Genomic DNA, 15,320 nt, shown 5'->3' with positions numbered 1-15,320 from the left:
TCTCGTCTGAAATGGAAAAATATTGATATTCAGAGAGGAATTCATAACACAATACAAATATGGATTAAAATTAATTAATTACTTAAAAAAACCTCAAGTTTTTATTAATATTTTATTTAGAATATTGGTTCAAAAAAATACATATCTATATATGAATATATCTATATAACAATTTTAGTCGGTTTCCATGAAAACCGCTTCGACATTTTTCCGATGTGCTTCCTCTACTTCTTTAGCTTTTTGAGAGGCAGCCTCTTTCTTTTCCTCCAAAGAGGGCTTAAGAGCCCTCCTCTTTCTAGTTTGAATCTCTCCCACCTTTTGCGATTGAATATGAACACGTCCAAAGGTATTATCAAGACCATCCTTTGAAACGTTCTTAATTTTCTTGACTTTGTTAATGTTTTTAACTTTCTTAAGAGCAGACTTCATGAGATCCTCAGATGCCAAGTGCGTTCTACGAAGAGAACAATCCATGTGAGGTCCCATATCGATTAATTCTATACGTGGAAAACGAGTGCCAGATTTCTTCATCGCAATTTTATAGCTCCGTAAGGAAACCTTTGTTTCCGAAACAGCAGTAAAGGATAGACAATGCTCAATTCCAGCCAGTCGTATTTTGTTTACGATAGGGCCACGGAAAAAATCAATGAAAATGGACTTGAGGCGTGCTAACTCGGGGACAGTGTCAAAGAGCGGTCCATTAAATATGAGGCAGGGTTTTATTCCAGAGTCTATTTTAGAGTCAGAGTCAAACTGTGAGAGTGGAACGTAGTGATCAATTCCTAGTTCTACCATATCCAGAAGTTTCCCATCGAAAGTTCGACCGAAAGTGAGATTGTTGGGGCGCTTCTTCGTCTTATTGCCAAGGACAAAGAGACTCGCGTCCGCCCTTACACCTGCAAAAATCAGAAATCAATCAAAATTAATTTTTATCAATACAACGAATGAATTAAGAGACTTAATAGACTAATTAATGAATAGCTAAATAGAGGAATTACCTATTGTTTCGATGGGTACTGGATCCTCAAAGGGCCTATAATCATTCTTTTTAGAAAAACTAATGGCATGCGGTTTTTTAAGAGTCGCCAAATCCTTGAGAACTTCTCTAACCGTCTCGGAAGTATGAGAACCCCTAATAATCAAAGCTTGTTTAAGAGTCTCGATTGCCTTTGGCTCTCGTTCCTCGAGTGCTCGTCGAGATTTCTTATTTCGTGGCTTAACAACACGCTGAATGACACCCATTGCGATCCGTACTTCCTAATTTGCACGACACGACTAAAAAAAAAACACGTGCCTTCCTAGTTTATTTATTTTTGTTGGGCTTTGATTGTTTGTATATTGATGACGTCAGTGTGGTCAACTGATTTCAGAGCAGATAAATCATAATGTAGCTTATTATAGCTTGCTATCTAGTAATTAAAGGACTCAATTACCCTTGAGCCCTTTAGTAATAATCAAAGAGTATATATATATTATATAAACAATGAATACTATAACAACAGTTGTTAAGATATTATTTATATAAAGAAATAGGAACGGAATAATTTGGTTTTTTTCCGACAACAGAGATTTCGTCTACATATTTTCAGCTACTTTTTCAATATTATTATTAAATATATTATTTTTATTGATAGCCTTAGTGTGATGTAAATGAGATCTACTAATATCTGGAGTGGACCAAGAGTCAATATCTAAACCTCACGTCGGGGAAGTGTATTTTTTAAAGTTAAAAATCAAATGGTAAAACCTAATTGACTTGGTACAATATTACTCGCTATTTATTTTATGAGCATCAGATAATCTATTTAAAGTCACTTGTTACAATTAATGTATCTCCCAGGAATACAAGATTTTGGACTGAAATACAAAAGTAAAATATTGTACATCCTTTTCCAAAGAAGTGATTCCTAACTTTATTAGATAAAATGTTCAATCTAAACTTTAATTTTCGTAATTTTTTTGTAATTAAGGAAAATGTTAAAGGTAATATCTATAGGAATCTTTACACTTACTTTACGCAAGTTTTTTTTAAATCAAAAACTTTTTATTTTAGCTCAAAAATGTCTGTATGGAAGATATATAAATTATTGCAAGTGACTTTAAATCGATTCTCTAGTGCTGATGAAATAAAAAAGGTAGTAATTTTGTGCTAAGTCTATTAGGTTTTTCCATTTGATTTTTAACTATAAAAACTACAACTCCTCCACGTGAAGTTAAGTGATTGACCCTTAGTCTACTCCAGATATTAGTGTAACTCATTGGTTATGTACTCATTTAATGTATCTACACCATGAGAAAAAAAATATTAGAAGAAATACCAATTATTTTTGTGAGATAGGAAGAGGAAAATTTATTGTAAAAATATATAAATATTTAATTTGAATTAATAAAACATTGTTTATTATATTATGTAATAACGCTTTATATTAATGGTATTGTTCATATTATAGGCTCTATGTACCAACACATTCAGGATGATGATTTTTCATAATTTATTAATTGAGTATTTAAATTCAATGTTAGAGTATTTTGCATTTGAATTTTTCATAAAGCTTCATCCATGTTTAGTTTTTCTATATATTTTTTTCATCTTCTATTTTTCTTTTTTTTTGTGATAAGTCAATAATTTACAATATTTATTCTGTAATAACTTATGGTTATTTTTATGCTCCAAGATCAATTATTTAAGTTATTACCAAAGTCTGTTTGTGTGCCAATAGATATATTCAAACTTTTTAAATCGTCAAATTAGTAAGATCATGACTGGATTCGTTCATATCATGTGCTTTAATATTTAGATCATTAGAAGGTATAAAAATTGGTTCTTTACACCAGTTAGAATAATTTTCTATTAATGTACAATCACTCATACCGAAAAACTTATGGTATCTACGAACAATTTTTAATATACTATTATAATGGTTAAAACTAGGACAAAAGTAATTATATTTAGAGTAACAAAGTTTGACATTGCTATTTATTTCTTTTTACAGACGATAAGTAAATAAAAAGAAAATGACCAATCCGAAGATCTTTTTATTTGGAAAGTTGGAGTAATTATCCTTAACAAATTTGAATTTCACACCTTTTTACCTTTTTTATGGAGGTAATATGAGCCATTTCAATAAATCTGGAAAATTCCTATGTTGAAATTATAATATTGCATGGTTTATCGAAACATCTTAACATTTAATAAATATATAAACTAAAAATAATAATAACTCAAACGCTTACTAAATTTTAAATTCTACTGACATTTTATGTAAAAATATCTAGAACTAGTTTAATTCTAATTCACTATCAATAAATAACTTTAATATGTAAAAAAACCCCAAAAAAACACCTTATTATTACCATATTTGTTTATATAATAGTTTCTAGCTAGTAGCTGCAGTTATTATTCTCTTGACACGTCGTTATCTTTATTGTATCACGCAACCTTTCTTCCAAAAGAAACAGAAAAAAGGCCCGAAATCATTTGGTAGTTAGCCAAATAAGTTAATCTTACCAACCACTATTTATATCTTATATACTTCAAAATATTACTGTCATATGATTTTTCCCCCCTTTTTTTAAATAAATTACATATTTGATATTATTAAATCTACATAGCATTTTATTCGATACTGTATTATAATATTTGCTGAGTAATATTTTATTAAAAGAGTAGTTATGATAAGTTATTATATCATTTCTATGAAGAAATAGCCAACATTTTACTCATAGGAATAACAAAATGGCCAATATATATACTATATAAATGACGAGAGATCAACAAGAAATTGTATTCCTGTTTTTTTGGAAACGGAGCATCTGTATAGAATAAGTTATTCTGAATAACTTATTAGTTATTAGTAATAACTTATTACTAATAAGTTATTACTTTGTATATTTATGGAAAAAAAAATTATGAAATAGCCATGACGTATCAAGGGAGACGAGGGAATCGACAGCTGACAACTAAATACTTAGGGCATTTCTGTGCTAGCGAGATAATGCCGTGTTGAATGTAAAGGTAAATAATAACAAAATACTGCCTTTAGCGAACAAAAGAAGTAAATTTTGACAAATACATTTTTCAGATATTGATCAGAGGAGCTACTTAGTTTTAACATATGAAAATTACTAATTGATGAGCATTTGCTGGCACATTTCAAAAGTCCACATAATTATATATTACTCGTAATATTACGAGTATATTAATCATAATGAAGTTATTGCATCAATTAATGATTAATTAGTAATATAAACGATCTGTATTTAATAAGATATAACCTTCTTCGCCGCCTATCAAGTCACTTGTTTTTAGCCATACTAACCTAAAAGTTTACTCGTATTTTTTGTCAGCTGTCGAAGTTTCTGCTTCCCCCCCCCCTTTTTGAGTTCCTTGAACGTTTTTGATTGGTTGAGTTAGATAACTTCTTTTAAACCGTGAACAATTCCGAAACATTATTGGATAAAAGTTCCTGAGTTGTGAAGAATTGGCCAACTACCAACTGATTTTGGGCCCTTTTTTTCTGTTTCTTTCTGAAAAAAAGGTTGCGAGGTGTATATATATATAATAAAAATAAGAATGTGTAGCATCTTGGCTATCAATATTATTGTCCATTGGCTACAAAATCGAGCTATTCTTTATTCAATGAATAGGAATGATTTATAAGTACTCTACTACAATATTAGTTTTTACAAAACAATGAATAAATTTTAAATTTGAAGTGACTGGATTGCAATTCAGTATTCTCATTGTGAATATTAATTATTAATAAATAGAAAGTGATAGCACCGTGTGCCCCTCCTTGTTAGTGAGTCACTCTAATGAGTAATCCTGAATCCATGATGCTTGAATCTGAAGGCAAGCCCCTGACTAAAGTGAACTTGAATGATCTGAAGAAGAAGTTGTCAGAGGCTGAGAGGTACAAAGAAGCAGGGAATGTCTTCTACAAAAATGGAGACTTTAAAAAAGCAGCTGGGCAATATCATAGGGGCATACTTTTTCTAAAAGGGATTGACAACGACTTGTTTGGAACGCCGGACTTTCTCAAGATCATCTCTGTACATCCATACTCCGAAGAAACAAAAATCCCAGAGGATATTGAACAGAAATGCTTGGCCGTCAACATCTCTGTATACAATAATTTGACTGCGAGTCTATTAAAAGTAATATAGCAATTCAATTAGTCCTTCATTTATTAAATACTATTTTATTTTGTGAAATCCATTATTTATTTTTAAAAATTAAATATGGGATTTGACAAAATCGAATAGAATATAATAGTTATAACAGAGCTACATCCCCAGGATTGACGATCTTTTAATTAATGAATACTCCATTTCAGGTTGAAGGCTCAGACCCCTTGAGGATCTTACATTATACCAACATTGTTCTAGAGTTGGATCCCATTAATTCCAAGGCACTCTATCGCAGGGCTCAAGCTCATTATATAATGAAAGACTATGATGACGCAGCTGAAACTCTCAAGTGTATTCCTAAACCTGATAGAGACGTTCTTCTACTATTGAAAAAAGCAGAAACGAGCCTCAAGGAAGAAGCTAAAAGTCAAAAAGCCATGTATAAAAATATGTTCAAATAATAAATAATCTTATTTTCACATTTTGTCGGAGTCATTTATGTATAATTTATTTGTCAAAATGTTTTCTCTCCCTCGAGATCCATATACTATTCTGCAAGAGGCGATACTATTTACACAAAAGCAAGGAAGGATGATTTTTTTTTTTTTTAATCACTTTTAACTAATTATTATTATCATTCATTTCCTTTGATGAGCTATCTATCCTTTAGAGGGGCCACAAATTGCACTTAAAAGGCTACAAAAGTTGACTCCTGGTCACAGTTAAATAACTAAATGAAGACTTTAGACCAGTGATTCCCAATATTTTCATCTTTGCAGAGCCCTGTAGCCTTTTTTAATATATTGTGATGTATAAAATATTCTCAACCAAATGCATTTAGTACGTAACTCAAAAATAAATTCTATATTCAATTCTATTTCTACTTGACTCTCTGATAACGAATCTAATTAGTTTTTTCTTATATCTGGAGTTTTATCCTATTTATAGGAGTAAGAAAGAAATCAATAATTCATATAAAAATGAGTTTATTCTCTGTAAGAATTTTATGCTAATTTCAAATATATCCTAATAATTTATAAGCAATTTAAAGATTACAAAACCCTCATATTTGAAGGGTCTTGTTTGAAAAGAATTGTTTTTAAAAGTCTAGTTGAGCTGCAATATTGTTTTGTTTTCAATTTAATTATAAAAGTTCAATGATTGGGGGTTAAAATTGGACTAGATAGTTTATTTTTGAGAACTAAACAACTAGACTTTTCATAGTGTTGAATTATTAAATTTCTATGTATTAAATTAGAGCAGTGGCGTTGTTAGGTCTTATTTTTTTTGTGTGGGGCACAAAGCCCCTCCAAAAGTTAATGAAGCCCCATCCCCCACTCATTTAAAAAAAACCCCATATATATAACTTATTTATATAAGTAATTATCTAACGGCGTTGATAATTTTTGGGGCTAAGCCCCCTATTGATAAAATCTAGCAACGCCCTTTATTAGAATAGGCATGATATTATACATAAAAGATCAGTATTATAGATTGGAGAAATTCACTTTCAATACACTTTTCAGGGCTCCGCCCCGAGTAAAAACATGTTTGATGTAACAATGCAACTCAATTATTAAGTACTTATTGTAACTGTCACTGAGGTGCGGTTACTTAGACTCGATTTTAATTAAAACTTGGAACTTATGACGTAAATACATTTCAGCTGAGTTGGTGCAAGGATGCCTGAGCGTTTCGACATTTCATATTTCTCCTCAAAAAGTGAGATTCGAAATTTGAAAAAATTATAATAAAATGAAATCGTTTACAGGATAAGCAATGAAAAATGACTGCGTTATTACTTATTACATAAATATTGCTTCTCCAAAAAACTGTTTTTACTCCTCAGACAGTTTTTATCCAATATCTTAAAGAAAAGTTGACCAAGATTATTTATTTTTCCACACAATCATTTTCAATGGTAATATGTATTTTGTGGCTATAGATTTTAATGTACAAGGGGGGTTACATTATAAGTATCTACGGACTAAAATATTGTTGCCAAATTTGTCAAAAAGGCAATGTTTTTGTCAAAGATTAAAGTACGTTGTCATATAGTTTAATTAATTTGTCTTTTCTAAAAATAAGGTCATTCTTGAAAAATAAATCATTCAAAAAATATTACGTCAAAAAGCACACATGTTCAATCCATGAGCTGAACAAATTCTATTTCATCATCATTGGAGCAACTATGAAGGTTGTTGTTACCTTTCCAAAACTCAAAGACTCCTTCGAGATAACACACAAATTTATTTTGAAATGGCCTATAAAATAAAATAAAGCATAGTAACGGTCATAACTGTAGCAACTTTTACCGATCTCCCCTAAATTTGAGAATCAGTCTATAGTGTACATAATTATTAGACTGATTGACTAACGATAAAATATATTTGTAAATAAATATAGTAATATATAATTCAACAAAAATTAATTAGAAAAATAGGCAAAATAAATTTACATATAAAAATAATCATTTTGGCATGATACATGCATGGAAACTGCATTAAAAATGCATAAATATGTTATGCACTATGTATATAACTATCATAAACGTTTGGAAATCCATAGGAGGGAGACAAAATAAATCAATTAATTGAATATTTCATAAGTTACATAAATTATAAATATTTAGCCAAGCTCAGGAAACTCTTGCTTATCCGGAGTATAATCCTCCGCTGAAGAGCAATACCACACAATCCATTCCATGAGCTGAACAAATTCTATTTCATCATCATTGGAGCGACTATGAAGGTTGCTATCTTTCCAAAACAGAACTACTCCTCTTAGAGAACTCGCAAATTTCTTTAAAATGGCCTGTAAAATAAATGAACAAAAATAAAATGTGTTTGACTCTATGCATTATATGCACGGGGTCGTCGATTGGATAAATCCTTAATATTTGAAGCCTAGGCAAAAACTCAATTTAGAGCAAGTAACAATATATATGATTTTTTTTAAAGCGTGAATTTAGGTGTTTGTGAACATCATATTTGTTATCTCATATAAAATAAACAATCAGTGTAAATTTTATACCAAAAAGAAAAAAGATACGATGGTTGAATTAGCTCAAGCGGGATAATGTTCTAGTACAATCACTAACTTGCTTGGTTACTCCAAGGACATCGTTTATGATACAAACAATCTCTGAAGGGGATGACAAAGATGTTAGGAACGTCCATTAGCCAAGATGTGCAAGAAAATGACTACATATCTGTGTTATTAGCCATAACTGTCAAATTTCTTAGAATCGTATTAGTATCCAAACCAAAAACACAATTTGAGCCATTTGGTTGTCTCCAAAGTAATTTTTTTAGACTACAAACACCACATCTTTACAAAAAAATATACTAGTAACCCAGGTCACAAATGGTAAATCGTTGTTAACCAATTGAAGTTGAATGGAGAAAGGATAATATTCTTCGGCAATGAGATGAACTGGATCGTGAAGATATATTATCGGAATGTAGGATGCGATGACTCTCACATGTTTAAAACAGATTTTACATCCTTCATCATGACCTGGGTGTTATTGGAAGCAGAGACAAAATAAATGCATGAGAGCCTTTTATTCTCGTAATAAGTGAATTATTACTGCTAAAGATTATTAAATTGAATACATGTCTAATTTTAGAGCTATATTACAATTGAATCGTTAATAATACTTTTTTTTCTCTACATGTTGTTTTAAATACGTGTTTAAAATAGTTTGGATGTATCTAATCGACCCTGTATGTAATATTAAATTTTACCTCTGGCCACTCTTGTTTTAATAATTGAATACATTGATCTTCTAAAGCTAATGGAATTAAAATCTTAGACTTGAGAAGACTGTATAATAACCTCTCCAGTCTTTGCCATGTCAAGAAGGGTTGAGTGGATTGACCAAGGAGTACCATATTGCGGGGACACAAAATTGTCATAATTTGACTTTGTATAAATAGATGTTGAGTCCAAACTTCCATTAAATGATCAAAGACATTGGAGGTCAAACAATCCGGAGAAAACGTGACTGTGAATAGAAAATAAAGAATGAGTATTGAAGGGTAACACTAGGAGTTGGGGTTTTACCCAACTAGGAAGGTTGTCTTGACATTTATTAATAATACTAGTCAACAAATTTTTGCACTTCGATTGAAATGGTGTGCCTCTGATTGTTTTTACCTCGAGAAATTACATTTGTAATCTGAAATTTCGGCCTTTGTGGCCTACAGACTGCAAAATGTCCTATAATAACAATAAACCTCGATATTTTAATATCTATAAAGAAATATGTTTTTTTTTCTTTCCAGCAACAAATCTTAAAATTTCTTTAGTTAGCTGGGTACTCTTTTTTTTCTCTTCCAAATAAAGTTGTATGTCCTCAATTTAAAACATAAACTTAAATATATAATCTTCGTTACAAGTTTGATCAAAATCGATCCATAACTTTTCCCGTAATCCTGGTGACTAACAAAACAGAGTCAAAAACATAACCTCGGTTCAACTTCGTTGCGAAGGTAATTAATCAAATATTCCGGCTGATATCTCATTTTTTCAGATTTAAATAATCAATGGATGTCATCCCCTCCCCCAACCGTGGTAATGACTCTGATCTCAATTAATAGGCAAAACGAAATTGAGTTTTTGTTGGCTAGTGTAATTAATTTTCAATTTCTTAGCAAGTGTTGATCGTCAGAGTAATTTTTAACTCTGACTCTGTTTGTTTTTTAGTCAACAGGATTACACCAAAAGGTACGGCTCAATTTTTTTCTCAAACTTGATACGAAGATTATATATGGTCGCAGGGAGAGGCGATTAAATTTAATGAACTCTAAATAACACAAAACGTAAAAAATGCATAATGGACCATAACTTTGGAAAAAATTGAGATACATAACTCTATTTGATTATGTTAGAGGGTTTGCGCTCAACCAAGTGCTCCTTCTAGTTATAACTCTTTTCGAAAACTGAACATGGCCGTTTAGTGCGGTGACACTTAAAATAGGTGGCCGGTTGACCAAGTTTGACTGTATTATTGTTTGGATACATATATCGCAGTATTTTGTTATATAGTCAAACGACCGCCAGTTTTAAGTGTGTCACCCGAGTAAGCGGTCATATTTAGTTTTCAAATATAGAATGGTGACAAAATAGGAAACCTTTTTTAAGAGGTCACAGCCACTAAGTGATCGTTTTTTCAGTTTCCCCTTGCCTGACCGCTTAATAAAGATTTGAATTTATCTATAAAATGTTATGGTTCTTCATTCTTATGTTGCAAATGTATAACGAAATCCATACGAGGTATAATCATTTTTCTACCTTATGAAACATTTTTCACTTCATAATTTTTTTTCAAGCCCAAAAAAAGAAGAAGCATTTAGAGGTTAATTATATACACATTTTTAATTATTAATTGATTTTTGGCAATATTCCTAGTACTGTATAAAAGTAATGAGGAGTGTCAATAAAAAATGGAATTAAAAGTCTACTTACTCAAAGACATTATCCAGTCAACGGTAAGATTTTCGAAACCAAGGACTCCAAGAGTAGATATCATTTCCCTACTATTTGTTAAACATATTTTAATATTTTTCAAAACATTTATCACAGATTCCTCAGTAAAGAAAAGAGGGTTATTTGTCAACAACATTAACTTAAGATCCTCTTTAAGGCGAATGAGTAATTTTGAGGGATGTAAATTAATGTCATCATGGATAGATTGTTCCTCACTATCATCACTAATGACTTTTTTAATTTCTTGGACACCAGAAGATATTACTATTGGTAGAGGAACAGTTTCTTCATTCTCACTTTTTTGAGCATTTAACCGTAATGAATGGTTGAACTCTTGTTGATAATCTTTGATAAAATAACGAAGCGTAACATGATCTTCAATCCATTGACATGCAATTTCTAAAGTCTTTCTCTCCGTTATTTTTATAGAAGTATTGAAGACAACTTGGGATGTGTCCTCAGCCAATAAGCTCTTTAGAGATAAAGATATGGACTCTTTCATCCTCTCAGAGATCCAATCAGGGCCAATAGACCTTACCTTGCCACAAGACTCCCTTGCTATATTTTCTACCTCGACAAGTAATTTATTTTTCAACGAAGATGGAGAACTATTATCAATTTCTTCTTTGTCTATGCGTTCCTTGATTGCCTTGGACGCCTTTTTCCTCTCTTGCCCAATAAGAACACTTCTCAACGTTTTCACGCAATTAGAAGCCACTCTTTCAGCTATAAACTCAATGGTCTTACGTAAGGAGGCTGGCTGATTATGAAAGAAATTCTCCTCCATTTCTACTTGCAGACTTGATCTTTGGGATATGGGTTGTTTAATTTTTTCTGCGGAAGATAGAATGGCAGTAGGCATAATTCGAGGAGATGAGGTCACAGGAGGAGTACTATTAAGAGTCTCCACTTTCACGGGGTCTTTAGATAAAAACTGGCTAAGGATAGATTTGAGCTCAGACAAATATGGGCATGAAGTATAGAGTAGGTTTTGTGTCACGCAAGGAGTATTGTCCAAAGATATTTCGTATTTGCTTGGATGTCGAACTCTTTTCTTTTCAATAGTATGAGTTGCTGGTTTGATGGTTTTCATTTCTTTTGAATCAACTAAAAGCTCTCTGGGGAACGAAGGATTTTCAAACAACCACCCCAAGGATAGGCATAAAAAGAAATTGTTCATTGTATTAAAGCTTCTTCTATTGCCATCACCACAATTCTTTTTTGGAAGTAACACAGTTCGATAAATGTTGACGAGCATTGAAAAAAGTTCTTGGTAATAAGGGAGATGCACACTTATGGGGTCGATCATGGAACAATACTCTACCATCCAAGGTAGTGTGACAACTAAGCGTTCCTCTTGCAGAGATTGACGAAGTATTTGAACCAGATCTAGTGCAGGTGTGACATTTTTTCTAAGAGAGATTTGACTCGCCACCAAGGTATCAGGAATGTTTTCGCTAGAGCATACATAAGGAATCGACTCAATGTAGCCAAGATATTTGGCCAAAATCTTGAGAGTCGTCACCGTTTCGAAAATTTCTTCCTCTAATTGCCAAACATTCCCTGAACTATTTTCGTTTTTATCCAAAAGAGTAAACGAATAATCGTTCAGCTCAATCATGGTCCCCACTAAATGCGTTTTCAAGTGCTCAATAAACTGATGATTATTGCAGCTGGAGATGAAATCTCTAAAAAACTCTTGAGGACCTATAAACTCTGGTTTAGGACATGGACCTCCAAACATGGATGGAGTGGTGAAGCGGGATTGTAACCTTTGATATTTAATGGGGTCGATGGATTTGAGCTCTTGCATTTCATCTAGAGTGTCCAGAGCTGGTTCATCCGTAGTGGAGGAGGATCCATTAATTAGGAAAGAGAAACAAGTTCCAACTAATTGGCACTGAAAGAGTCGGGCTAAATGAATCAAATTCACAGGATGTGAAGAAGCAAGGAGAGTTTCAACTTTGACTTTTATTTTTTTCTTCGTGTCAGGGGTTTTGAGTGAGCTGGATCGTTCATCCGCTTCACTCTCGCGCAGAATTTCATAAAATAGATCACGCTGCTTTCGAAAATATTGAAAAGACTGTGTTGTGGGGAAGTTGGCTCGATTGTCTGTCTCACTTTGAAAACGAACACTTTGAATGGATCCATCCCCAAACGTAGTTTGGGACATGGAATGATTATGATTATTTTTTTCCCTTTTCTGTTCGTAAATGATTGTTAGCTTAGGTTTTAATTGAGGTACAAAAATGTCTAAACGCTGATTGTCTAACAGCAATCTTAGAGTAACACGATCACAAAATTGTAGAAGACGTTCCCATTGAAGAGATAGGACTTGAGTTGCAAAATATACACAGTTATGAACGGAATGTAAGTAGTTTGAAGATGCGATGGCTTTCTTAGTAGACTTTTCAGTTTCCCTCACAGTGAGTAATTCGAGAATCAAATATAGTTCGACGAGTATGTTTGGAACAAGGTTTTCGTCCAAGCAGAAAGAATAGAGTTGAATAAGTTTATCTAATTGGGTTTGAAAGAGAACGTTGTCTGGAGAGGGATCCAGAGTAGGGCACTTGATGACACTATTTGCCTTTTGAGGCGTTTTAAGGGTGAGTGGAGATGCTGGCGAGGGGGTGTGTGTCAAAGGGGTCGTTTCTTTCGTCGGAGAAGAACCAAATGCGGGATTGTTGAATTCTGAGACGTCTTGAGAGATGAGATCAATTTTTTTACGAGACTTGGGAGTCTTTTTCTTGACAATTAAATCACTAAGTTGAACTTCATTGCTTAATCGACGCCCGTGTGGCTTTTTGTTTCCGGAGCTGAGTCCTTCCAGGGATCTTCGCGCATGAGACTTTTCAGGCAATAGCCTGGGCTGATCTTCCAGGGTGAGAGGAGTCACCTTTTTGACGGGGGAGTGATAGTCGTACTTGGAGGGGTGATTCCCTTTGCTCGGAGTCTGACACACGCTCTGGGACTTCTCCAGGATTAACGTGGATTCATCACGGATAAAGTTCAGCAGGCTCAACACTAATTCAGGCTTCAGGGCCTCCATATCCCCAAGGGTCATGGGGGCGCTTCCAATCGCCTCCAAACTCAGGGGATCCTCTCCCTTGTACCAACTCAGGAAATCCTTGAAGGTCACGTCTTTGGAGCCTATGAACCATCGCAGAAGAGATTCACTGCTACTCATGCTCATTCCTCACTTTCAATAATCGTAGAGTTGTCACTTGTCAATGTCAATTCCCTCTTTCTCCATTCAGAGACACGGCCAAACGTCGAAAATTAAATGGAATAATAACTTAAGATGTGAAAATGAAAAACTTTGTTATATTGTACGTTCAACGCCTCTCATTGGAGGAACAAGCCCCTACTATTATTTTGTAGCTGTCGATGCGCATAAAAATTCATTTCCATCATTCCCTCTCTCACGCTTTTTTTTTTTTAAATATTAAATTCAAAAATATCATCTACCAATCACAGAAGAGAAGAAACACTACAGAATATTTTTACAGATGTAAATAATATATTGTGTACAAGTTGCAACTTGTATAAAAATATTGTAAAAGTTACCATTTTTACTTCTCACTTAGATTATTTAATTACATCATGACTCATTTTAATTACCATCGATCATTAAGTTTTGAGCTATTAAAATTACTTGAATATGATGTACTTACAAGTAATATAACTGTGGGAATTGAACTTTATTATAGTGTATCATAGAATACGCATTATCAAAAAAAGGTAATTTTTTGTCAAAATAGCCAATATATCGATCATTAATGTATAATATACATTTGTTTAATTTCTTCATTTGAAATTATTCATATCATTTTTGGGTTTCAAATTGTAGAATTTGCTCATATAAGTTGCAATTTGTACATGATCACAACTTGTATAGGACAAATATAAATAAGACCATACAGGTAGACCTTTAATTAATATACGTTGAAAAAAAATATTCATGTTATTTTTAAAGGATGAGAATATAATTGTAAATAATTATCGGCAGAGATAATTTATAGCTAACATATTTATATAACATTTCTACTATAATATACTATTAATTACTTATTACAAAGCTAGATCGAATTCAAAATAAGGGAACTATAGTCTTTTTCACACAGTCTTTTTTTAAATCATAATTTTTATAGAAGAAAAGACTACTGACGAAACGCCCCTGTTTGCTATTTGAAATATCTCCTCTGCTAACAAAAAAAAAAAATCACCGAAAGGTGTCGCTTTTGAGATATTAATATACAAATATTTTATATTGATATTAATTATTATAATTAATTAATAAGCTACATTACTAAATAACAAGTAAAATCTACATACGAAGTTACTCTTTCATTTTTCTTCTTTACTTTTAATTTCCTTTGAAGAAATTACCAGCTTAATTATTTCAATTAAAAAAGTGAATTCATAGAGGTTGTTTATTTAATTATAGATTTGCTTGAGGGCGTTGATGTCTGGTAAGATCACTTCAACTGTTGTGCCCCCGCTGTATGATACACTTAATTATATATTAATTGAAATTATTTAAAATTTGAAGATTATTACAGCATAAACCCCCGGCAACGGCTGACATCAACTCCCGTGTAGATTGACGATATCAACCTTCTCAAAAAAAAATTCGTAAATATATCAACTATATATTCATACCAGCCTCAACGCCCTTATTAAACGAAAATGGTTTT

At 32.4% G+C, this 15,320-nt stretch overlaps 3 protein-coding genes across 3 annotated transcripts; 1 reads left to right on the top strand and 2 right to left on the bottom strand.

The window, feature by feature from the left end:
* Positions 1-5: 5 nt before the first annotated feature.
* On the bottom strand, positions 6-1,456 carry Non3 (Ribosome production factor 2-like protein Non3). The gene is made up of 2 exons (XM_040710465.2): positions 999-1,456; positions 6-896 (listed from the first exon to the last, which is right to left on the bottom strand). The coding sequence occupies exons 1-2, from the start codon at positions 1,240-1,242 to the stop codon at positions 175-177; spliced, it is 966 nt and encodes a 321-aa protein (XP_040566399.1). The 5' UTR covers positions 1,243-1,456; the 3' UTR covers positions 6-174.
* Positions 1,457-2,235: 779 nt separating this feature from the next.
* Positions 2,236-5,609, top strand: LOC121116216 (tetratricopeptide repeat protein 9C). Its single transcript, XM_040710463.2, has 3 exons — positions 2,236-2,355; positions 2,451-5,157; positions 5,337-5,609. The coding sequence occupies exons 2-3, from the start codon at positions 4,816-4,818 to the stop codon at positions 5,589-5,591; spliced, it is 597 nt and encodes a 198-aa protein (XP_040566397.1). The 5' UTR covers positions 2,236-2,355; positions 2,451-4,815; the 3' UTR covers positions 5,592-5,609.
* A 1,890-nt stretch (positions 5,610-7,499) lies between these two features.
* dlt (codanin-1 like protein dlt) lies at positions 7,500-14,475 on the bottom strand. The gene is made up of 3 exons (XM_040710462.2): positions 10,603-14,475; positions 8,880-9,139; positions 7,500-7,944 (listed from the first exon to the last, which is right to left on the bottom strand). Exons 1-3 carry the CDS (start codon positions 13,814-13,816, stop codon positions 7,759-7,761), a joined length of 3,660 nt encoding a protein of 1,219 aa, XP_040566396.1. The 5' UTR covers positions 13,817-14,475; the 3' UTR covers positions 7,500-7,758.
* Positions 14,476-15,320: the final 845 nt, after the last annotated feature.

This window comes from Lepeophtheirus salmonis, chromosome 4, assembly GCF_016086655.4.
Source record: "Lepeophtheirus salmonis chromosome 4, UVic_Lsal_1.4, whole genome shotgun sequence".
Taxonomy (NCBI): Eukaryota; Metazoa; Arthropoda; class Copepoda; order Siphonostomatoida; family Caligidae; genus Lepeophtheirus; species Lepeophtheirus salmonis.
This window is presented reverse-complemented; position numbering and strand designations above follow the sequence as displayed.